At 41.8% G+C, this 26,207-nt stretch overlaps 1 protein-coding gene across 1 annotated transcript in view; it reads right to left on the reverse strand.

Moving 5' to 3' along the window:
- Positions 1-26,166, reverse strand: part of LOC311137969 (vesicle-associated membrane protein-associated protein B-like) — a 30,038-nt gene extending 3,872 nt beyond the window's left edge. The window contains exons 1-4 of the mRNA XM_084172614.1: positions 25,925-26,166; positions 20,676-20,828; positions 4,751-4,854; positions 3,706-3,786 (exon numbers count right to left, since the gene is read on the reverse strand). Of these exons, the coding sequence (XP_084028740.1) occupies positions 3,706-3,786; positions 4,751-4,854; positions 20,676-20,828; positions 25,925-25,982 (396 nt within the window). The 5' untranslated portion in view covers positions 25,983-26,166. The remainder of the gene's footprint in view (positions 1-3,705; positions 3,787-4,750; positions 4,855-20,675; positions 20,829-25,924) is intronic.
- Positions 26,167-26,207: the final 41 nt, after the last annotated feature.

Here is a 26,207-nt window from a genome sequence, read left to right on the forward strand (position 1 = left end):
GCCTTAGAAATTGCCGCCCAAATAAATGCTTCACAGAGTTCAAGTCACAGACACATCTCAACATCAACTGTTCAGAGGGGACTAGGTGAATCAGGCCTTCGTGGTCGATTTGCTGCAAAGAAACCGCTACTAAAGGTCACCAATAATAAGAAGAGACCTGCTTGGGCCAAGAAAAACGAGCAATGGACATTAGACCGGTGGAAATGTGTCCTTTGGTATGGTGTAGGGGTGCTTTGCTGTGATTTATTTAGAATTCAAGGCACACTTAACCTCTACGGGATCGGTGTCCCATATACGGGACGGTTGAGCTAACGTGCGCTAATGTGATTAGCATGATTGTTGTAAGTAACAGCAAACTTTCCAGGACATAGACATGTCTTATATGGGCAGAAAGCTTAAATTATTGTTAGTCTAACTGCACTGTCCAATTTACAGTAGCTATAAACAGTGAAAAAATACCATGCTATTGTTTGAGGAGAGTGCACAACAAAAAAAGTATCACGGCAACTGGTTTGATACATTCACCTCTGAAGGTAAATAATGTACTTACATTCAGTAATCTTGATCTGATTTGTCATCCTAAGGGTCCCAGAGATAAAATTAGCATAGTTTTGTTTGATAAAATCCATTTTTATACTCAAATGTACGAACTGGGTTCTACACTTTGATCCCCTGCTGTCTCTGGCTCCACACCCACCCCGCCCGGACATCTAGATGTGTGAAAGTTAGTGTATAAGCTAATGATCCATCATGTATGACATTCCTGGGAGTGTGTAAACTTACATTTTGTATTACCATATCATTTTTGTATCTTCTCTATAGTTATGTACTTGAAAATGTATAAATTGACCAATTTAGCACATTTGGGCAGACTTGATACAAAATAGTCCAGTATTACAATGATTACCAACAATGACGAGACCACCTACAGGGAGGAGGTGAGGGCTCTGGGAGTGTGGTGCCAGGAAAATAACCTCTCACTCAACGTCAACAAAACGAAGGAGATGATCGTGGACTTCAGGAAACAGCAGAGGGTGCACCCCCCTATCCATATCGAAGGGACCGCAGTGGAGAAGGTGGAAAGCTTCAAGTTCCTTGGCGTACACATCACTGACAAACTGAAATGGTCCACCCATGCAGACAGTGTGATGAAGGCGGCGCAAAAGAGCCTCTTCAACCTCAGGAGGCTGAAAGAATTTGGCTGTATCACCGCCTGGTACGGCAACTGCACCGCCCGCAACCACAGGGCGGTACGGTCTGCCGAACGCATTACCGGGGGCAAACTACCCGCCCTCCAGGACACCTACAGCACCCGATGTCACAGGAAGGCCAAAAAGATCATCAAGGACATCAACCACCCGAGCCACTGCTTGTTTACCCCGCTATCATCCAGAAGGCAATGTCAGTACAGGTGCATCAAATCTGGGACCGAGAGACTGAAAAACAGCTTCTATCTCAAGGCCATCATACTGTTAAATAGCCATCACTAGCACATTAGAGGCTGCTGCTGCCTATTGAAATCACTGGCCACTTTAAGAAATGGAACACTAGTCACTTTAATAATGTTTACATATCTTGCATTACTCATCTCATATGTATATACTGTATTCTATAAAATTCTACTGTATCTTAGTCCATGCTGCTCTGTCATTGCTCGTCCATATGTATATATTCTTAATTCCATTCCTTACTTAGATTTGTGTGTATTGGGTATATGTTGTGAAATTGTTAGATATTACTGCACTGTCAGAGCTAGAAGCACATTTCACTACACCCGCAATATCATCTACTAAACACGTGTATGTGACAAATTACGTTTGATTTGGATCAATCTGAAACTTTGCGCGCACACTGCAACATTATATTGTGGCCTCTCTTTTGCATGTCAAAGATGATGGAACAAAAAAATAAATAGAAAACGCATGTTTTTTTGTTTGTATTATCTTTTACCAGATCTAATGTGTTATATTCTCCTACATTAATTTCACATTTCCACAAACTTCAAAGTGTTTCCTTTCAAATGGTATCAAGAATATGCATATCCTTGCTTCAGGTCCTGAGCTACAGGCAGTTAGATTTGGGTATGTCATTTTAGGCGTAAATTGATAAAAAGGGTCTGATCCTTAAGAGGATAACCAGCATGGCTACCACAGCATTCTACAGCAATACGCCATCCCATCTGGTTTGGGCTTAGTGGGACTATCATTTGTTTTTCAACAGGACAATGACCCAACACACCTCCAGGCTGTGTAACGGCTATTTTACCAAGAAGGAGAGTGATGGAGTGATGCATCAGATGACATGGCCTCCACAATCCCCTGACCTCAACCCAATTGAGATGGTTTGGGATGAGTTGGACCACAGAGTGAAGGAAAAGCAGCCAACAAGTGCTCAGCATATGTGGGAACTCCTTCAAGACTGTTGGAAAAGCATTCCAGGTGAAGCTGGTTGAGAGAATGCCAAGAGTGTGCAAAGCTGTCATCAAGGCAAAGGGTGGCTATTTGAAGATTATCAAATATACTTTGATTTGTTTAACACTTTTTTGTTTACTACATGAGTCCATATGTGTTATTTCATAGTTTTGATGTCTTCACTATTATTCTACAATGTAAAAAATAGTAAAAATAAAGAAAAACCCTTGAATGAGTAGGTGTGTCCAAACGTTTGACTGGTAGTGTATGTAAATGTGATATTTCAGTTTTGTATTTTTAATACATTTGCTAAAATGTATAGAAACCTGTTTTTGCTTCATCATTATTGGGTATTGTGTATAGATTGATGAGGGAAAAAAACGATTTAATCAATTTTAGAATAAGGCTGTAACGTAACAAAATGTGGAAAAAGTCAAAGGGTCTGAATACTTTCCGAATGCATTGTATGCTGAAACATACTTAAAATGTGATGTCATACAATAGGGAATCAATATGGAGAAGGTGAATGTTACAAACTGCATTTGGTAACACGCGCGCACACACACACACACACACACACACACAATGTAATCCCAAACTATGCAATCTCACGCTGTGCAATCCCACGCTGTGCAATCCCACGCTGTGCAATCCCCCAATCAACCCGGGGAGCTTCCAAAAAGAGATGCAAAAGCTGGTTTCCTTTTTCACTCCAAACTATGTGGCACAACTTTGCTGCTTCCAGTCTTGTATCTCGCCGTTCATAATTCACAAAAACAACAACCCAAGCCCATTTTCCTCTTCGCTTTGTTTATATTTTCTGCTCATCCTGGGGGGAAATGATCTCCTAAGAGCAGAGTGTGGTATGCAGAGTAATCTGAACAATAATAAACTGTGTGTGACAAGTGAAAGAGTGACCCAGGGAACTATGGCTATGGCTTAGCAAGGGGAGCTCTGCCTCTTCTCCACGGCACATTGTCCGATGACAGGCCGACAGGGATTTTTCTCCACTCGACTAAATCACCAGTTGTGAAGGCTTGTAATGGCTGAGGTGGAGCGACAGGGAGAGAAAAATAAGTGTGTGAGAGAGAAGAGGAAAGAGAGGATGACAAAAGATGAGGAGAAGAGAGCAGAGAGGAGCACTGAAAGAGGGAAGGAGAACAGAGGGGGAAGCAAGAAAGAGAAAGACCGACGGAGGGAGATGGGTAGACAAAGAGCGAGGCAAGCAGAGATAGAAACACTGCAAGAGAGAAGGAGACGGAGAGGGTGAGGTGAGAGAGACTATGGAACACACCGTTTTCTCGTTCTCCGCCGGCAGCTCAAAGACACACCTCAGCTTGGAGTCCATCAGCTCCTCTGGCTTTGCCTCCTTCCACTGCAAACAGACATGGTGGAGAGAGACAGAGACAGACACAGAGACACAGAATGGGGGTTAGAGTAGGGAGAGGTACAGCTGGGCCTGGGGTCGTGCCTGAAAAAGCATCTCCCCGTCTGCACCAACTGCCATATCGACGGGCCACAAAGAAGAGAAACATGGAGAGAGAGAGAGAGACCACAGCCAAGACCTGTCAGCAACAGCAAGGGAAACCACAATGGACAGTGCTTTACCGGTAGTGAGATTTGTTTCCCATTGTCCTCCTCCACTTTTGTGAAGTGTTTATCTAACCGTTCTGTTCACAATCAAGAGGGCTTGGCAAAAGTGTTGGCGTGGTTTGAGACTCGACAGTGTCTCGTTTCTCACCATTCCTATGTGTGTTCCTGAGTGTGTGTGTGTCTTAAATCGCAATATGAAACCAAATTCTCAAGAGTCCTATCAATGCAGAGAAAGCCCATGAGAGATTGAATAGGTCTACTACTGCATGCAAACGAGACTGAAAGACAAACAGACATATTGTGTGAGAGAACAAGACCACACACAAAGCAGTGACAGTGGATATTGCATGCACTGTTTGTATGGTTCGTTGCTAGGTCCTCACTCAGGCTGTGGGCCTAGGGTCACGGATTCGCTATCCCTTCTTTGTCCTTATCTTCCTCAGGGTGTGACCTTAGGGCCTAGGCTGATATCTGGGTTCTATGGGATGCAAAGCTTGTGTGTGTCAGGTATGCACAATATATCAGTCATATTGGTATCAGCAGATAATTGTCAGGTATGCACGATATATTCCTTATAATCGGTAGATAATGATCAGGTATGCATGATATATCAGCCATAAGAGCATATGTGGTCGGGTAAATATATGTTATCATTATCAGCCCAGATTTTCATATTGGTGCATCTCTTCTCTAGTATGCGTATGTGTGTCAGTGTGTGTGAGGACGGGTGACGGGAACACACTCACCACTCCCTCCATGTCCGTCATTTCGGGGGGAGCCAGCATGGACTGCACCATGAACTTGTGTTTGCTTTTCTCGTTGGGGTCGTAATCGAAAGGCTGCAGCATCACTGGAATACAGGGCAGAGCAGAAAGAAACAAATACATATCCAGAATTGTGTTCATTAGGTACCAAATGGAAGAAAACAGACAAACAGGGAGAGACTGCCTGGACCTATCCATTAAATGCATATTTTCGGTAAGCATTTCAAAACGTTTTCCTATGGCGTGCCCTAATGAACACAACCTACTGTAGTACTCCATGAGAATTCGGACAGCAGAACGCCTCTTTAGCTGAGTAGTGCGAAATTGTATTTGAATTCCAGCATTTTTCATTTGTATTAGGATATTGAATTTGAATGTAATATTTTGAATTTGTAATGCACAAATTGAAATCATTGAATTCATAAATGTTGCATTCAGTTTTAAAATTCAATTTCAATTTAATTGATATTCAGTTTCAATATTATATTCATTGTCTGTGTATCAAGTTTACAAACTATCATTTTAAGCAGTGGCGGTCGGTGCCATTTAAGAGCATGGGATTATTTCTAATACGGCAAATAGGATGACTGTCATTCATTTTCCATCCACCCTGCCCAATGTAACATCCATAGGTTTAGGCAACAACATGACACTCGAATTTGCCCTAAACCGATCATGAGGTTGCTACAATCTAGCCTACAAATTAAAGTTTATAAACTTGGGTGCACAGGTCGAGAGACAAATTGGAGTAAATCAAGGTGACTGACAATGACACGTTCAATACCGCCTTGCACACTCTTGCCTGCATCTAGCTGATCTGGGGTGTAATCATTAGTCCAAACAGTTGCAAAAACTAATACAGTAGTTCTTTTTGAGTTTCTATTCGACAAATTCAGGTAGGTCCCTCCCCATTTCGCTCGGTTTGCTTCCGTTTAATAAAAGTTTTGCAACAGAATCGGCGGAATGAATACACCTCTGATCACCTGCACACAGTTCACTTTCATAGGAGCCACATTCAACATCATCACTTTGCTCGTTGTTTAATTCCTTCCCGCATCTACGCAATCTCCTCTCACCTTTTCCCTTCACTTGTGGACTTCAGTGCACAACACAACAGCTGTCTGTGACCATGCACAAAAACCTCTCCAAGCCAAACCTTCATACCATACCTGCTACACAGCATACATTGGGTTGGAAGCAAAATTATTTTTTTGTTCCGTTCCACTGTTTCGACCAGCAAAATACATTTCTGAACCGGTTTGAACACCAAAAAAGTCACGGCTTATATCGTTCCTTTCTACTCCTTTTTAAAAAACTCTTAAATATATATTTTTGAAATTTAGCTCGACATAAAATTATTTCACCAATCAGGCAAGCTTTTAACATGCATTGGATAGAAGAGCGTAGGGCGCGACTGACATTTTGCGGGTGGGGAGAGAGCGAGAGAGGGTGGAGGAGGACGCTTGGCTTGACGCGCAGGGGATCTTGTTGTTATGACATGCATCATCTGAATTAGGCCCACATAATTATACCTACAGAGGAGCGACTTCTATGAAGGAACTTTGAATGTCTTTAAACTTCAGAAAGTTGGCTTAACGTTGGACCAGCTAGCTAGCTAACAAGCTTGTGTGTGCGCAGAGCAGCACCAGAATTACACGTCTTACCTTTTTGTAGTTAATAAATCCATTGCGAAACGTGATAACTATAGTATCTTTAACTAGCATTGAAAAGGTTAATCCATTCTTCTCCAATTAAAAACCTTTCCCTAATTTCTGAATCACGCTTGTAAACGTCAGTAGGCTACTAGACTATGCTTCTGAGGGGGAGAGGCAGGTTTCCTACACACGCACACAGACTAGCAAAGATTTTCGGGAAGGCAGGCAGACACTGGAATAAGTTTGAGTGACAGAGAGGGCTTTGCATAGGCACTTGTGTTTTTTGTGGGACTGGAAAAAACTGTTCCCATGCTTTTAAAATAATGGTTCTGATTCTGTTCCTTGAAGATGTTTGTTCTGTTCCGGTTTTTGGTTCTGTTCCCTGAACAGGTTCCAAACCCTGGTTGTCACCATATTAACGTTATAGTCAACAAACTAGAACTAGCGCGTTAGTAAACCCACAAACACAACATGTAAAGTGTCCCATTTCTCATGAGATGAAATAAAAGATCCCAGAAATTTTCCATAAGCACAAAAAGCTCATTTAACTCAAATTTTGTGCACAAATTTGTTTTCATCCCTGTTAGTGAGCATTTCTCATTTGCAAAGATAATCCATCCAACTGACAGGTGTCAAGAAGCTGATTAAACAGCATGATCATTACACAGGTGCACCTTGTGCTGGTGACAATGAAAGGCCACTCTAAAATGTGCAGTTTTGTCACACAACACAATGCCAAAGATGTCTCAAGTTTTGAGGGAGCGTGCAATTGGCATGCTGACTGCAGGAATGTCCACCAAAGCTGTTGCCAGAGAATTGAATGGTAATTTCTTTACCATAAGCCACCTCCAACGTCGCTTAGAGAATTTGGCAGTACATTCAACCAGCCTCACAACTGCGTGTAACCACGCCAACCCAGGACCTCCACTTTCAACTTCTTCACCAGCGGGATCGTCTGAGACCAGCCACCCGGACAGCTGATGAAACTGAGGGGTATTTCTGTCCGTAATAAAGCCCTTTTGTGGGGAAAAATTATTTCTGATTGGCTGGGCCTGGCTCCCCTGCACAGTCATGTGAAAACCATAGATTAGGGCCTAATATATTCATTTAAATCGACTGATTTCCTTATTTGAACTGTATGTAACTCAGTAAAATCTTTGAAATTGTTACATAACGGGATTATATATTTTTTCAGTATAACTTTTTATTTTTGAAGACTAGTAATGTATTAATATTTATCTTTAAAAAGATCAGCTATAACATAGCCAATGAAAAAATAGCACAACTTTGGACTTGTGTGAGTTTCTCTTCTCCGGCTATAGGATTGAGGTCAGGGCTTTGTGATGGCCACTCCAATACCTTGACTTTGTTGTCCTTAAGCCATTTTGCCACAACTTTGGAAATATGCTTGAGGTCATTGTCCATTTGGAAGACCCCTTTGCGACCAATCTTTAACGTCCTGACTGATGTCTTGTGGTCCTCTGTAGCTCAGCTGGTAGAGCACGGCGCTTGTAACGCCAAGGTAGTGGGTTCGATCCCCGGGACCACCCATACACAAAAATGTATGCACGCATGACTGTAAGTCGCTTTGGATAAAAGCGTCTGCTAAATGGCATATTATATTATTGAGATGTTGCTTCAATATATCCACATAATTTTCCTTCCTCATGATGCCATCTATTTTGTGAAGTGCACCAGTCCCTCTTGCAGCAAAGCACCCCCACAGCATGATGCTGCCACCCTCGTGCTTCACGGTTGGGATGGTGTTCTTCGGCTTGCAAGCGACCCCCTTTTTCCTCCAAACATAACGATGGTCATTATGGCCAAACAGTTCTATTTTTGTTTCATCAGACCAGAGGACATTTCTCCAAAAAGTACGATCTTTGTCCCCATGTGCAGTTGCAAACCGTAGTCTGGCTTTTTTATGGCGGTTTTGGAGCAGTGGCTTCTTCCTTGCTGAGTGGCCTTTCAGGTTATGTCGATATAGGACTCGTTTTACTGTAGATACTTTTGTTCCTGTTTCCTCCAGCATCTTCACAAGGTCCTTTGCTGTTGTTCTGGGATTGATTTGCACTTTTCGCACCAAAGTACGTTCATCTCTAGGAGACAGAACACGTCTCCTTCCTGAGTGGTATGACGGCTGTGTGGTTCCATGGTGTTTATACTTGCGTACTATTGTTTTTACAGATGAACGTGGTATCTTCAGGCGTTTGGAAATTGCTCCCAAGGATGAACCAAACTTCTGGAGGGCTACAATTTTTCTTCTGAGGTCTTGGCTGATTTCTTTTGATTTTCCCATGATGTCAAGCAAAGAGGCACTGAGTTTGAAGGTAGGCCTTGAAATATATCCACAGGTACACCTCCAATGGACTGAAATTATGTCAATTAGCCTATCAGAAGCTTCTAAAGCCATGACATCATTTTCTGGAATTTTCCAAGCTGTTTAAAAGGCACAGTCAACTTAGTGTATGTATACTTCTGAACCACTGGAATTGTGATACAGTGAATTATAAGTGAAATAATCTGTCTGTAAACAATTGTTGGAAAAATTACTTGTGTCATGCACAAAGTAGATGTCCTAACCGACTTGCCAAAACTATAGTTTGTTAACAAGAAATTTGTGGAGCGGTTGAAAAACGATTTTTAATGACTCCAACCTAAGTGTATGTAAACTTCCGACTTCAAATGTATATTCTTATGGGGGGGCAAATGGCGTTTTTTTGTGACACTCCATTCTAACGTGTCCTGCGAGGCCTGTGATCATCCTAGAGGGGAACAGAAGGCACACCAATGTTCCAGAGAGTCTTAGCTTTCAGGATTAGCTTATAGGCAAAATGAGCGAAATTCATAGGAAGAAAATAAATTCAACATGCCACATTGGCTTCAGACCACAAATAGTGTTTGATTCTATCTGTTCTCCTCTACTTTTCCTGGTTGGTAAAGTACCAGGATGTTGTCTCTGGTTTTGAATCTGAATTTAGAGAACTGTATTTTATAACCAAATCTGAATGCTGAGAAGTTTAATATATGAAACTTATCAACTTTAAATGATAGTTTGTAAACTTGATACACAGACATTTAATGCAATATCTACCATATTGAAACTTAATATATAAATATTGAATTGAATAGAAATTTAAAACTGAAATGCAATATTCATTCAATTCAGTTTCAAATCATGAAATACAAGTTCAATTTTTTGAATTAAATGATTCAATTTGTGCAGTACAAATTCAAAAATATAAAATTCAATACCATAATACAAATTAAAAATGATGGAATTGCTCCATACGCATGTAGGACTTGATATTACTTCATCCCTTTCCAGACCATAGCAAGGTTGTCTATAACTTGGTTGTCTCTGGATTTCATTAACATGTAGTTAAAATAACAGCTATTTTTGTTGACTCAGAAAAATAATCATTTACTCATGAATCAGGGCAGGCATGTACACAACTTGATTGGTAGGTGAAAATAAGAAAAAGACTGTTCAAAATGTGCATGTTCAAAGTCAATGAATGTTAATGAAATGTTGGCAATTAATGGAATCACTCTTCAGCACATTTCCCTAATTCGGTGTTCCAGTTGAAGTACTCGGATTAGAAGTATTAAATGCCCATATATTAGGTAATTTATGGTCATGGGTACGTCCGAAATGGCACCCTATTCCTTTTATAGTGCACCACTTTTTCCTATAGGGGCCCTGGTCAAAAGTAGTGCACTATAAAGGGAATAGGGTGCCATTTTGGACACAGTCATGTTTGTGTTACCATGACTGCAAAACATTGATGGATGTACAGAACCCCCCTGGGGGCTATTTTTCTAACAGCTTAGTTGTTTTTCATTGTAACGTTACATATTGGCCTAACAAAAAACAGGTGTGAGTCTAAATATTCTTTAACCCATCGTCTCGTCACATCCTCCAATGGAGTGTTATTTGATGTCATTCCAATGACCTAAATATATTTTCAAGCTGTTTCAATGATTTACAATGATCGCTTTCTTCGGTCGGCGTCTCAACTGCTCTTGCAGAGAATAAAATGGCTATTGATGGGTCATCTTTTTCTCCTATTCGTTACCTCTTTTAAGAGAAGCGCGTTTGGATTCAAAGGGCTGTGCGTTTAACATCAATGCAGACTACGTGCGTGATAACTTTCATTAAAAACAAATGACCTCTTAATTTCAAAAGTCAGTGCTCGCGCTCTCAGATGTGGCTATTAGGACGGGTCTGGTATATATGGCACATGCCAATTCCTCCTGGAGTACAAAAAACCTCAAGCGGGTTCAATATCGCAAACCAAAAACAGACGGCTGAAACAGACAGAGCGTCCTGTTGCAGTCAGCCCCAATTTGCGCGGCCGTCCACCTTGGGTCCAAAGGGACATTATTCGAGAACGGAGGGAAGGAAAGCGTGCAAGTTCTATGAGGTGCATTGAATAACCTAAAATAAGTCCCAACTTTGTCAAATAAGAGAGAAAAAAACTCACGCTTTGAACTACAGAATTAAACCGGTCCTGACAGAGCTCCTTTTAATCCTGTGCTATATGGATATCTTCATACGGGGGCCAACATTCAGAGATGTTCATTGTAGTCAATGTAGTAAAACATTACATGCTCATTTACTAGTTCTCTTTGACTGGTTGTTGATTAAATGGAGCCATTAGAAGAGGAAGTTAGAAGTGTTTTCCTTCCCTCCCTGTAATTAATTGGGTCCCTGGAGACCCCCAGTAAACTACAGTAGTAATTATACATCTCAACCTCAAAATCTCCCAAGCAGTCTGCTAGTGGACATAAAATATAGTCAAACACCGTCAGAAATATTGTGATATGATATTTTGGCCATATCGCACAGCCCTACCACCAGGGAGAGAGAGCTACTTAACAGTGACAGCCCATCATTACCCCAGAGTGGTAAATGAGGAGTACCGTGCTACAGACACACCCCCTTTGAGAGTCACACACGTGCATATTTTTCTCTTTGTAAGAAAACATTATAACATAGGCCTATACAATACGTTGTTGTTGATTCATATAAGAAAATACAAAGTGTTGGTAGTTTTAGTTTATTCCTCATTGTATTCTCATCAGGCATTATTCACTACCTGGCCAGAAGCTATTTCAGCCATTCGTGTTGCTGACAGGTGTATAATATCGATCACACAGCCATGCAATCTCCATAGACAAACATTAGCAGTAGAACGGCTCGTACTTTAGAGCTCGGTGACTTGAAACGTGGCACCGTCATAGGATGCCACCTTTCCAACAAATCAGTTTGTCAAATTTCTGCCCTGCTAGAGCTGCCCTGGTCAACTGTAAGTGCTGTTATTGTGAAGTGGAAACGTCTAGGAGCAACAACGGCTCAGCCGTGAAGTGGAAACGTCTGGGCTCCCGAGTGGCGCAGCGGTCTAAGGCACTGCATCTCAGTGCTTGAGGCGTCACTACAGACCCCCTGGTTCGATTCCAGGCTGTATCACAACCGGCCGTCATTGGGAGTCCCATAGGGCGGCGCACAATTGGCCCAGCGTCGTCCGGGTTTGGCCGGTGTAGGCCGTCATTGTAAATAAGAATTTGTTCTTAACTGACTTGCCTAGTTAAATAAAGGTAAAATAAAATAAATAAAAAATAAATAAATAAAAGGAGCAACAACGGCTCAGCCGCGAAGTGGTCGGCCACACAAGCTCACAGAACGGGACTGCCGAGTGCTGAAGTGCGTAAAAATCGTCTATCCTTGGTTGCAACACTCACTACCGAGTTCCAAACTGCCTCTGGAAGCAACGTCAGCAGAAGAACTGTTTGTCTGGAGCTTCATGAAATGGGTTTCCATGGCCAAGCAGCCGCACACAAGCCTAAGATCACCATACGTCGGCTAGAGTGGTGTAAAGCTTGCTGCCATTGGACTCTGGAGCATTGGAAACGCGTATTCTGGAGTGATGAATCACGCTTCACCATCTGGCAGTCCGACTCACAAATTTGGGTTTGGCAGATGCCAGGAGAACGCTACCTGCCCGAATGGCATTCTAGACGATTCTGTGCTTCCAACTTTGTGGCAACAGTTTGGGGAAGGCCCTTTACTGTTTCAGCATCACAATGCCCCCGTGCACAAAGCGAGGTACATACAGAAATGATTTGTCGAGATTGGTGTGGAAGAACTTGACTGGCCTGCACAGAGCCCTGACCTGAACCCCATCTTACACCTTTGGGATGAATTGGAACACAGACTGCGAGCCAGGCCTAATCGCCCAACATCAGTGCCCGACCTCACTAATGCTCATGGCTGAACGTGGCTGAATGTTTCAGTTGGTGGCACCAGTTGCACCAAAAAAATTATAATCATCAGGCAATATAATTTTTATAAAAAATAAATAAATAAATAAATAAATAAATAAAAATAATTTTATAAAGTCATTCACAGTGCTTTATTCAAAAGTGTAATAGACTACTGACAGGGCTCAACATTTAACGCTTGTCCAGGACAAGTAAAGAAAATTGTCAAGAATATAGAATAATATAGATTTAAGTTGTCTGAAAGGACAAGTAAAATAAATCACAATATCAAACAATTACTCCGATCAGAATTGGATCAATAAAAAAGCCTACATGTCAAAGTGTAGGTGATAAGCATATTGGCTACAGCCTCATGTCCAAATGCTGACATGAGTGAGGTATGTTTGACAAATATAATGAAGGATAATTAACATTAACGTCTAAAGGCTTAATTCTGTCGACATACTCGAGGCACGGTTCGTACAGATCAAATGGTCACAAGCCCAGAGAGTGAAGGACAGTGCCTGTTGTGCACCGCACATCACCCACCTTGAATCTGAGCGGAGGCGGTCAAAAATATGAATGCAACATGTAAATTGTTGGTCCCATGTTTCATGAGCTGAAATAAAAAGATCCCAATATTTTTCCATACGCACAAAAAGCTTGTTTCTCATCAAATGTGTGCACAAATTTGTTTACAGTGCACATCCCTGTTAGTGAGCATTTTGTCTTTGCCAAGATAATCCATCCACCTGACATTGGCCCTGTGTAGCTCAGTTGGTAGAGCATGGCGTTTGCAATGACAGGGTTGTGGGTTCGATTCCCACAGGGGGCCAGCATGAAAATGTATGCACTCACTAACTGTAAGTCGCTCTGGATAAGAGCGTCTGCTAAATGACTAAAATGTAAAATGTAATGTGTGGAATATCAAGAAGCTGATTGAACAGCATGATCATTACACAGGTGCACCTTGTGCTGCGGACAACACAAGGCCACTAAAATGTGCAGTTTTGTCACACAGCACAATGCCACAGATGTCTCAAGTTAAAGGGGGCATGCAATTGGCATGCTGACTGCAGGAATGTCCACCAGAGCTGTTGCCAGAAAATTACATTTTCATTTCTCTACCATAAGCCGCATCCAACGTCATTTTAGAGAATTTGGCAGTATGTCCAACCGGTCTCACAGACCATGTGTATGGCGTTGTGTGGCGAGCGGTTTGCTGATGTTACATTTGTGAACAGAGTGCCCCATGGTGGCATATATTTAACCATAAACCTAATTGCTTAAAACCTGGAATTATTTTTGTAATTTTATGAGGCATGTATTACCTTGTTTCATATTTCATTCATTTGGTATATCATACACTGCAGTTGAGGAACAATGGTAAAGTAATTCTGCTTTGGAAGTTGATCAACTTGTAAACACACTTTTGAGAAAATGTTTTGGTATACCTACTGGAGAGCTCTTCGTCGACACCCATTCAGCATCGTTCACACCCTTTTAAGCCTTAGCCCAACCCATCTCTTTAGCTAAAGCTAACCAACTACAGTGGGGGAAAAAAGTATTTAGTCAGCCACCAATTGTGCAAGTTCTCCCACTTAAAAAGATGAGAGAGGCCTGTAATTTTCATCATAGGTACACGTCAACTATGACAGACAAATTGAGGAAAAAAAATCAAGAAAATCACATTATAGGATTTTTAATGAATTTATTTGCAAATTATGGTGGAAAATAAGTATTTGGTCACCTACAAACAAGCAAGATTTCTGGCTCTCACAGACCTGTAACTTCTTCTTTAAGAGGCTCCTCTGTCCTCCACTCGTCACCTGTATTAATGGCACCTGTTTGAACTTGTTATCAGTATAAAAGACACCTGTCCACAACCTCAAACAGTCACACTCCAAACTCCACTATGGCCAAGACCAAAGAGCTGTCAAAGGACACCAGAAACAAAATTGTAGACCTGCACCAGGCTGGGAAGACTGAATCTGCAATAGGTAAGCAGCTTGGTTTGAAGAAATCAACTGTGGGAGCAATTATTAGGAAATGGAAGACATACAAGACCACTGATAATCTCCCTCGATCTGGGGCTCCACGTAAGATCTCACCCCGTTGGGTCAAAATGATCACAAGAACGGTGAGCAAAAATCCCAGAACCACACGGGGGGACCTAGTGAATGACCTGCAGAAAGCTGGGACCAAAGTAACAAAGCCTACCATCAGTAACACACTACGCCGCCAGGGACCCAAATCCTGCAGTGCCAGACGTGTCCCCCTGCTTAAGCCAGTACATGTCCAGGCCCGTCTGAAGTTTGCTAGAGTGCATTTGGATGATCCAGAAGAGGATTGGGAGAATGTCATATGGTCAGATGAAACCAAAATATAACTTTTTGGTAAAAACTCAACTCGTCGTGTTTGGAGGACAAAGAATGCTGAGTTGCATCCAAAGAACACCATACCTACTGTGAAGCATGGGGGTGGAAACATCATGCTTTGGGGCTGTTTTTCTGCAAAGGGACCAGGACGACTGATCCGTGTAAAGGAAAGAATGAATGGGGCCATGTATCGTGAGATTTTGAGTGAAAACCTCCTTCCATCAGCAAGGGCATTGAAGATGTAACGTGGCTGGGTCTTTCAGCATGACAATGATCCCAAACACACCGCCCGGGCAACGAAGGAGTGGCTTCGTAAGAAGCATTTCAATGTCCTGGAGTGGCCTAGCCAGTCTCCAGATCTCAACCCCATAGAAAATCTTTGGAGGGAGTTGAAAGTCTGTGTTGCCCAGCGACAGCCCCAAAACATCACTGCTCTAGAGGAGATCTGCATGGAGGAATGGGCCAAAATACCAGCAACAGTGTGTGAAAACCTTGTGAAGACTTACAGAAAACGTTTGACATGTGTCATTGCCAACAAAGGGTATATAACAAAGTATTGAGAAACTTTTGTTATTGACCAAATATTTATTTTCCACCATAATTTGCAAATAAATTCATTAAAAATCCTACAATGTGATTTTCTGGAAATTCTTTTCTCATTTTGTCTGTCATAGTTGACGTGTACATATGATGAAAATTACAGGCCTCTCATCTTTTTAAGTGGGAGAACTTGCACAATTGGTGGCTGACTAAATACTTTTTTTCCCCACTGTAGGTTCAATTTTAGCTAGCTAACATTAGGCTATAACTAGCAATGCAAATGGTTTCTGATTCCAATAATATTACTACACAGATCATACACTTAAAGTTAGCTAGCAAGCTAACGTTCGCTAGCTAGCTAACAGTACATTTTAACTTGGAATGAAAACGACATTCTGACAATTTTTGAAACTTCATCATATCTGAAAATGTAGTTAGACTCTTACCCGTATACATGGATGAACGCTTCACGGCAGAATGGAACCATTTAACTCAGATTTGTTTGTAGCTACATCTTGTTTGACCAGCGTTGTGTCAAGCCACTCCGGTTCACACGGACCGTGGCGTGTGCAGAAAGTAGCCCATCACAACTTTTTCCAACTGATCTGTCGATAGCGCCTGCTAAATTCAGGGCATCACTGTTGTTGAGAAAAGTAGCAAAACGTTTGTAGTTCTCGATGGCTAACGTTATATCTTTCAAAAACACCGTGGTAGAAAGGACTATCAACATATACTGGGCAGCTCACGTTATAGACAGAAGCATGCTACATGGCAGACCAATCTGAACTCATCTCCCGGCATGTCCAGCCCATCCATTATCTCAGCCAATCATGGCTAGCGGGAAGGTTCCTGTCTTTTTCCGTGGCCAAACCAACTAGGCTCATAATTTAACAATTGTATTCGTATTTATGGATGGAATACAAGTAAGGCACATGAAAGTTCACATGTTCCAGAAGGCATTTCTGCCAAAAAACGAAATGTTTATGTTCAAATACCTCTCCTGTGAAGTAGTGATATGCGCCCAGTTTCCTGATGTCTCATGTTCTATTTTCAATCAACTTTCTTTCATTGTCCAACAGCCAGACACAATACTATTCATATTAGCAACCAATGCTAGTTGTTTTATCTTTAGATATTCCCTCTTTCAAAATTCCTAAAGGATATTTTCATCTCTGTCATATAAAATGTATGCGTGGTGTAAAATGTATGTGTGGAGTAAAACATCAAATGTATGCACGCATGAGTGCGGAAAACATGTTGGCTCACCATTTTAAAAAAAATATGTAGAACATGCTATAGGATGAAAAATAGAGTTTTGGCGCAGGTACAGCCTACTAGCGCTAGCTAATGCTGCCTAGAAATGTTTTATAATTTTGACATATGTAACTATCGATTTCTCCCCCATCACTAAAGTACACCTACAGAAAGCTGAGAACATCCTCTCTCCATCTGTGACAACAGGATAGCTGTGTTTTACCCATTTTTTTCCTACCAGAATACTTTTTGGGGGGGGTAAAAAAAGAGAGAGTGGATCGCTCGACAAAGTAGCAGGCCCCAGCAAAACGGGTACAGTGTCAGGTACGCAGACACTTAGCACCGAGACCCCTAAAGGGCTTGGTTATTCCTGACATTGTGCATTACCTCTAGGTGTCAACGCAATCAGCCCAGCCGTTAATACACTCGTGTCCCCTGGGGACCGGTTTGTACATAAAACATCCTCCTATCAGGCTGCAAAGGCTTCGGTTTCCTCCTTAACTCAATTTAAAGAGGGGCCGCAAAAAAAAAAAGCATACCGTCTTAATAAAACACAATTTTCCACCACCATGCTATGGTGGTTAGCTACTTCTGGACGTTGTGTACAGCAGGGGTAAACAGACTGGTGGAACCTGATTGGCTGAACGCTGTACACAACACAGTAGCCACCCTAACATGATGGTGGAAATTATGTTTTATTAAGGAAAGCCATTAAAGCTAGTTAAGGAGGAAACCGATGCCTTTGCAGCCTGAATGGAGGATGTTTTATGTGCTCGCTGGTCACGGGGGGGTTAGGAGTGTATTGCTGGCTACGCTATTTGCTTTGGGACCAGATGACAAAATACCAGACGACGTATACTTTACTGAACCTTGGGGCTAGCAAACACTTTCATTACAGGAATCATGAGGATAATGTACTTTACTGTTTGACCAAATCAAACAGTAAAAAAATAGGAAGTTTTGAGCGAGGTGAATGAATGTGCAGCTCGCACTGATGCAAACAATACATTTCAACTCACTCTAGTCAAAGGGTCACAAAATGCGACTAAATGGTCGCAGTCTGGAGCCCTGAATTAAAAAAGAAGTAATATCCGCAACTCTGTAATGCTCCCCAGTGGTTTATTGAGACACGCATCTCAATAAACTGTGCATCTCAATAAACCACTGGGGAGCATCACAGAGTTGTGGATATGACTTTTTTCAAGTAACAAGATGTATCATACAAATGGAGTGAGATGATTCATTAAGCAACTTTATCACCCTTGATACTGATATACGCCTTGATGAGGAGACGATTTAGAGCGTGCGGTCATTATTGGATCTCACAAAAATAATATGGAACATTAAGGAAAAAGTTCCTTATGGCCAGCCAGAAATTGCAACATAAATGTTTAAGTAAGCTTACTGTAGAATGCTGAAATGTCTCGAGGGTTTAAAAGTCCTTCGAGACAATTAAGACCTTTGACTACGACCCAAAGACGCTACATAGTTTCCCATTCAACACAGCACAATACCAATCAAGTTGAGCACTTCTGTGGTATGCGTTTAACATATAAACGTTTCGCGGGGGTTACGCTTCAAAAGCTTGGTGTATCTCCAACTAAGCCTGTAAATGACACATTAGGGATTTTAGGTATCCTGTGGCAAAGTGTTTCCTTTCAGTCTAGGCAAAGTGAATTTACACATTGCCTTTTGTGCTGCTCTGTTTACAATTAGAGGGAAAAGCCTCTGTCGGGGGACTGTGACTGTCTGAACAGGGGTTGTTTGTCGCCCACTACTGATTTCCTTGCTGACTTGCAGTCCAACCGGTAAAAAAGGAGTCGTGGCAGCAAATAGCTATGTTAATGGAGCCAGGAAACTCTACCCAGGGCCTGTCTCAATCAAAGAGCGGCACCGGGGTGAGAACACAGCTGTTGGCCCAGGGAGAAATAGAGTTAGCTGATTCTCAACTGATTTCAGTTTATTTTTAATACTGAGGACCACTTGTATTAACATTTAAATTAATAAATCCTGATTCCAGGTAGTGCAGGGATGTCAAACAAATTTTCTCTCTCGCTCTCCTTCATTTTTAAATAAATACATTTGTTTAAAACTGTTCAATTATTGTCTCTCTCTCTCTCGGAGTCAACTACTCACCACATTTTATGCACTGCAGTGCTAGCTAGCTGTAGCTTATGCTTTCAGTACTAGATTAATTTGCTGATCCTTTGATTGGGTTCATGCTGCAAGCTCTCTGATAGGTTGGAGGACGTCCTCCGGAAGTTGTCATAATTACTGTGTCGGTCTATGGAAGGGGGTGAGAACCATGAGCCACCTAGGTTTTGTATTGAAATCAATGTACCCAGAGGACGGAAACTAGCTGTCCTCCGGCTACAACATGGTGCTACCCTACAGTTGAAGCTACCTTTATTGCAAAACAGTGCGTTTCAATCAATTATTTGGTGACCTGTGAATATAGTTAGTATAGTTTAGTCTACAAAGGATAGCTTTTTTAATGTTTCACTATTTTTATGAAATTGACTGAGGAGGATGGTCCAACCCTTTGTCCTCTGAGGAGCCTCCACTGATCTAAAGACCTGCATCACTATACTGAGAGCTTTGCAGTTTCTAAAAGGACGTATTTGGAGCCTTTGTTCATCTTTTTCAGGACCCACATACTGCACAACAAGAATGAGGAGGAAGTGAGTCACTGTTTGGGGTAAGTTTATCAAAAACAAGGGAAATCATGAAAAAGGTGCCTGGACCCTTGTACAACATGCCATTTACATCAAGAATTTAGATTTGGTTGAAAAAAAAAAAAACGTGAACTGTTTTTAATCGGCAGAAATAAACTGCTAACAGCAGAGAACTGATAGATGATAGATAACGAGAACCGTGGCGGACGTAGGGAGAGGAATTGTATTTATATATTTGCCCCACCAAAGAAAAAGGGAAATAATATTGTCAAAGTAACAGATTACTTAAATTGAAAAACTAAAGCGTTAAGTTACTCGTTAACACACAAAATTAACTGAGTACTCTAACACGTTACTTTGTAACCCGTTACTCCAAACACTGGTTACTAGTCTGTGCATTGTAGCCTAGGTTATATGCTGCCATGTGTGCTCACGTGTGGAATGCATGGAATTGTGGTTATTCTACAATATATATATATATATTATTTTTTTAATAGAACTCATCCGCAGAGTTGTTTGGCAAATGTAGGTGTTTTAGAAACCTTAAAATCTGCTCTTCCGAAATCAAAACGTCTGACCTGCATGAACCTCTGTAGGATGATTTAAAAAAGTTTTGGTAAGTGCTGTTCCCTTCTTTTGACTATTGTCAATTTAATCTTTAGGCTTCATCTTTTATTATAGGCCCCTGTGTGAAATTAGTTTTGATATAGTTTAGGTGTAGTTTCAATGGGCCATTGTCAGATGGCAGCCAACTGTCGGGGGGAAAAAAATGGCATGTCCTCCTAAAACTCGGTGATATCAAGATTGTAACAACGATAGTGTGTTGAATAGACTTATTTAGGAAAAGTTAAGGACGGGGGGGGGTCATGACTTTAAGAATGGCAGAGTAATTACAATTTTTAATTCTAGTGTTAGACGCCTCACTTGGACACAAGGTAGGTTAGGAAAGATCTGACATACAGTACATGTTAGTAACATCTAAATAGGGAATACATGGACAACGGTTGTAAACCGTAGCACTCATACAGGCCTACATATCCCTGGCCTGGTAGGGTTGCACAAGAAAAACCTGGGAACTTTGGTTAAGTTTACGTAATTTTGCTACCCTACTTCCTGGTGAGATCCACGTATACGTACGTACCTGAGACGTTGATTGAGGTGCCGGCGTCGATGACGCCGCTGTTTGGCCGGACACAGTACCGGCGCGGGGCCGTCGTCTTGACTTTGAAGCACACATTCCTGTCTGTAGGGTTGGCGAGCTTTAAGGTTGTGTTGACCACGTCCGAGAAGGGACCTGTGGTGGGAGAAGAAGGTTCCAAAAAGGGGAAGGGTTAGAAAAGCTGGAGTCTCAAAAAAAATTGTTTAATCAAATATAAATCCATAAATAAATACTTTACAGAGGTAGGCCTATTCACTGACAGATAAAATATTGGAGCCTCTATCTTAAAGAAAGATTCAGTATTGACATCATTGCATACAGCGCTGCAATTTCCTGCTTAAAGAAATTAACAACGACACAAAGGAAATCTGCCAAGACTGCCACTACTGGATTTTACCAATGGGGGCATGCCTCATTATTCTTTGCTTTGAGACAGTGAGGGGCAATGAGGGACACAAGGCTATCACATTCTATAACATCTGGATTAATGGGTGGTAACGATGACAGAAAAAGAAGCGTATGAAATTGCCACAAGTAGACAGACTACTGCATGTGAAAGATGCAAACTGTAGAGAAAATATAATGAGCTAATCAAATGAATCGTGTTACTGAATCAGCACATCAAAAGGCATAAAAATGTGCTGGATCATCATTGAGGAAGGGGGGAGTTTGAAGAGAGAAAGCAAAGTAGCAAAAATCATGCTTAAGGCGATGCACATTACTTAATGGTAGAGGAACACATCTTAAGGACAAGTCTGAATACTAGGCTTTCAAAACCAAGGAATAGCAGGCCTACTTTTGTGATATAAGGCCCTATGCTTTTCACTGGGGACATCAATGAACTGTGTTAATGACCCACATCCCGACTTCACTGAAATGGCAGTAGGCCTAATTATCATCAAATTATTATCTGGGGCTAGGCTTCTTCACACGTTTGAGGTGTATGGATCTTGACACATTAGGCCAGATGCCAACATCAAAATGCAACCCCAGGCTGTTGTCATCGCCTGAATCATTATACAGTAACCTCACTCTACTAACCTCACTTTAATATCAGTCAAGAACAACCATTTTCTTGCTACTGTCAAAAACCTTGAAAGAGAATGGACAGAATGTGTCACGTCAAAGACGTCTCTCCTCAATTTGAATAAGTAGAATTTGAATAAGTAGAGCAGCTGATGCTATTTAGGCCATGACTAGCCTAATTAGAAAGCATTTTTCATGCCGACCACATCCTTGGGCCCTTCGTCCAGTTCCATTAATTCCTCGGCGGTAGTGAACACTGAACAACAAATACCAGAGTCCTCGTAAAAAAGCAACAAGAGTAATACAAGAACAGCTTTTTAACTTCAAGAAAGGATTAGCTATCAGTGGTATCGTGACGAATGGCTCTCGTGCTACAGAACTACAAAACGTGGACTTTGAACCGATAACCTAGATTAAACAAATAGCCTAGGCCTACTAGGTTCACCTCACAAAACAGTGGCATCGAAGAGAAGGCTAGGCCTAGGATCTGGGAGAGAAATAACATCAGTGGCATCTTCAAAGAAGGCACTGGTGCCACAGGGACAAAAAAATGTGGCCTTTTTAATTTATTAGGACTATCAACAAAAAAAAGTTGCTTAGACCATATAGGCTAAAACATGTAGCCTGGGCCCCTATCTTAAGAAAAGTAGGCTATGGATGAGAATTTGGAAGGACGTAGCTGGTTGTAACGGTAACCCAAACAGGTGCAGTGAAAATACATCAAATTAATTTGGTATATTTTAACAGCTTTATCTCATTTGGTCAAAACTGTGTGGAATGCCTTGAAATCACTGAGGGCTCCAACTACCTTCAAATTGTTTCTAATAATCTGCAAATGGCTTGGTCAAGGTAGGTTAATGACTGTCGTTGAAGAACAAGAGGACATTTGAGGCACCAGGGGCATAGGAAGGAACACCACTAGCCTCAAGCAACTGCATCCAACCAGATCCTTTCTTTACTTAGCCATCTCTGCCAAATCCCTCTGCACAGACAGACTTCAAGTTCACACCCAACTTGACCAAGTACCTCACAGAGAAGGCTAGCCTACTTGTAAAGGAATGCCTGATTTCAAAATGATATTGAACCACCTGAGTTGTTTCACTGAAGAGTGACCTTCCATTGAAATTCCATGCGTCTGTTGTGGAATTGCTCAATTTCAAACCACTTTTGTTTTACAACTTGGAATCATGCGGGTTGAATTAAGTGGGTGAACTCACAAGCCAGCCCACAAAATGATATCCTCAACAGAATGACTCCGGTCAGCTACACTTTTGGCTTTGTGAAACCAGTTTGATAGGAAGCGAAAGGCTTCGGAAAGCATTTGGCCACTTGACATTGAGCAACATACAGCTGTACTGGATTTAACTGCTCAACTGGATTTACAAACTAGCCTTAAAACATTCCACAGGATCTCAGAGTACACTTTGCACTAAAAGGAAAAACATAGGAGATTCAAGGGACAATAAATGAATATCTGAGTCTGAGAGACTCTATATCAGGCTACCAAAATAAAGCACACCAGCCTACTAGCTCGTATAGAGGAGGAAAGCCTTGCGTTTGAGGGAAAGAGATGCATTGTGAATGGAAATGTGGAAGTGAGCTGCCTCAGTCGGAATTAGCACATACACTAAGATAAGGTTTCACCCCGCAAATGTCCACAGCAATTGACACTTCCCTTTGCACACTGAGCCAAGACAGAGGTGAAATTCAGACCCTCACAACTGGTGGAACATCGGTTTCAAATGAAACGACTCACTCAGCTAACTACTGTATAGTTGATCTACAACTTCCTGAAAGTGCCTTGGGATACTTTCCAAATGGGAGAAAAAGTACAGCGACAAAAATAGAGTTCTGAAGGACATACATCTGATGCTGTTGTGTCATCTGAAAGGTGTGTTATGAGGGAGAGCAAGACGGTGTGGTACCTTTAGTGTGCAGTTCCAAATTTACATTTTTACAGATTAAGGAGATTTATAAAGATGCTCTAGCTCATTGGTGCACACTTGAGCCCGAAAGGACCACAGCCAAATGTATTGTCACCAAAGACCTACCTTTCAATGGGCCATTTTTGATGCTAGGTGATTTGATTCTCTGCCCAGTCAGACGTTAATGAATCACAATAATTGAAAAGTGTTACTCCGCAATGGAAACTGACATGATTAGAAATATGCCATGTGTGGAGTATTATATATATATATATATTTTTTTTTTATTATTATTTATTTTTACTGTGTGTAGGCCTAATATAGTTTACCTTCGAAAACATCTATAAAAAAATTAATGCTAATTTTCCCCCTTCCCTTTCCGTCTGCGCACTCTCACGCCTCGCTCCAGTTATAGCCATGGACACTGCGCAGTCACTACTTTACCTCAGATGCCAATGTACTGTATGTCAGTGAATGGTGAAGCCTTCAAGAGAGGAATTGAGCTTATCCGACTCTTGGTATGTAGAAGGGCTGCCTTCATTGCCAAAATCGTGTAATGTGGTTGTTATCAGCTGTGCGTGCAAGACAGGCAACTGTCTCGTGAAGGCTGAGCAGCAGCCAAACAGAGCAGTTGCTATGGGTACTCACATGCAGAGCGGGGGACAGACAGACGAGCAGCTCACGAGGAAGTTATTTCTGATTTCTGCACGTAAAAATGAGCAAGGGACAAGAGTGATTTTTATCAGGACGGGACAGGAAAGTTCCAGGGTTATAGAACTGTTGCGGGATCAGGACAACACGGGAAAATTTGACAAGACAGGAATGGATTTTCACTCCCATGTCAACCTCCACCTCAGACTACTCACCCCACTAGGCTATAAATTGAAAATCACTACTATTAGGCCTAATCAAAAATGTGTAAATGAAAAGCTCAGATGTGTTGTTATGTTCTTGAAACATAAAGGAAACATTTCTTAGGCCCTGGGTTCCCAAACCTTTTCATGTAGAGGCCCCCTAAATAACAACATCAGGCTTATAGGAGAGGCCTATGATTGTGAATGGCCTGACAGAAGTCTTGACTTTTTCGTGAATTAAATATTGGTATGAGAGTAAAACAAACATTCTGTCACCTTGCTGAAGACCCTGAAACCCCCTTGCAGGCCTCCAGGGGCCCCTGGACCCCAGTTTGGAAAACCCCTGAACTGGCCTGTGTGGCTTGGTATTTACTTGAGGTGAGGCTAGCCTACTTCTTGTCATTAGCAATTAGTTGGCTCAGTTTGCAATGAGCCAAGACAAATAAAGAGCCTACCCTCACAACAAGCAGAGCAGTTTTAGCAATGGATTATATTGGCTTGACATGTCTACGAAGGCCGTGGGGCATCTCAAAATGACTGTAGAAAGACACTATCATTCAACAGGCACAGATGAAAGGCTATTTATTATTTTGGATCTCAAAAATGACCTAGTACTAGATTGTGATAATGCTTCAGGGAACATACTGAAGCTACTACTCAGTGGGTCAATACATTAATATTTACCTGGACACTTAGGATGCTCAGTACAAACTGTCCATATGGCACTCAGCCATATTGTGCTCCTTACCACACCTGGTCAAGAACAACACCTGATCACCGATGAGAAAACCCTCCAGATATCAATAGTATTTCATGCCTACTTCCATCTTGCAAGCCATTATAATGACAGCTAGCTAATTAACAAGTTAGCTTCTCGCTAGCTAGCAAACTACTGTTAGCGAGCTATCATTATGCTTGTAAATACGGGCAATCAGCTGGCATTCATTGCTAGCTAGCTAGCTCATAGGGCTACCTACACTGACATAATGTTATCGGTCAAGCACGATAATAAAACGACTGACTGGCCTACTGAAAAGGTATTGCACAATGCACATGAAACATAATGCACTAACGTTAGCTATCTAGTTAAATTTATAGGAGGTCAACTAGACATAATTAGCGCCAAAGACCTGTCAGGGCGCTGCAGGAAGAACGTTAATTAGCTTTTCCCAGCAGGCCTGCCTGGGCAATGTAACGTAAGCTGGCTAAAGCGTTAGCTAGCTAGCGAACGCAAGTTAATGTTCAGGAAAGAGGCTGTGTGTGCTGTCAGCAAATCTGCCAACCAGTCATTCGAAATGATTCTCCTCCTTAGCTCACTAATATTATTTTACAAATGAAGGGTATGATGTGCTCCCTCCTCATTTCGATGGGCATGTTACTAACTCCCCCCTCCCTTCAGAGTTGGGCCCTCCCCTCAGTCTCTTACCTCGGAATTTCAGTTCGTGCTGTGGCTCCAAGAGCAGGACCTGATCTTGCCTGGCCATGTCCCAGCGGTTCCAAGGGGATATCTCAATGCAAATGGTTTCCGTAGATTACTGTGTTATGGTGATGTTAGCTAGTGTTATGTTTAGAGTTATTATTGTGCTAATTAGTTTTGACTATCCAGTCCCCCGGTCACTGCAAATAGCCAGGGTGCTACTAGCGGCTGTTGTGATGCAGCAGGAAGGGAGTGAGCGAGAGGCTTCGTGCTACGTCACTCCCTGCATAGC

The sequence above is a fragment of the Coregonus lavaretus genome (assembly GCF_964263955.1).
Source record: "Coregonus lavaretus genome assembly, chromosome: 12".
NCBI lineage: Eukaryota > Metazoa > Chordata > Actinopteri > Salmoniformes > Salmonidae > Coregonus > Coregonus lavaretus.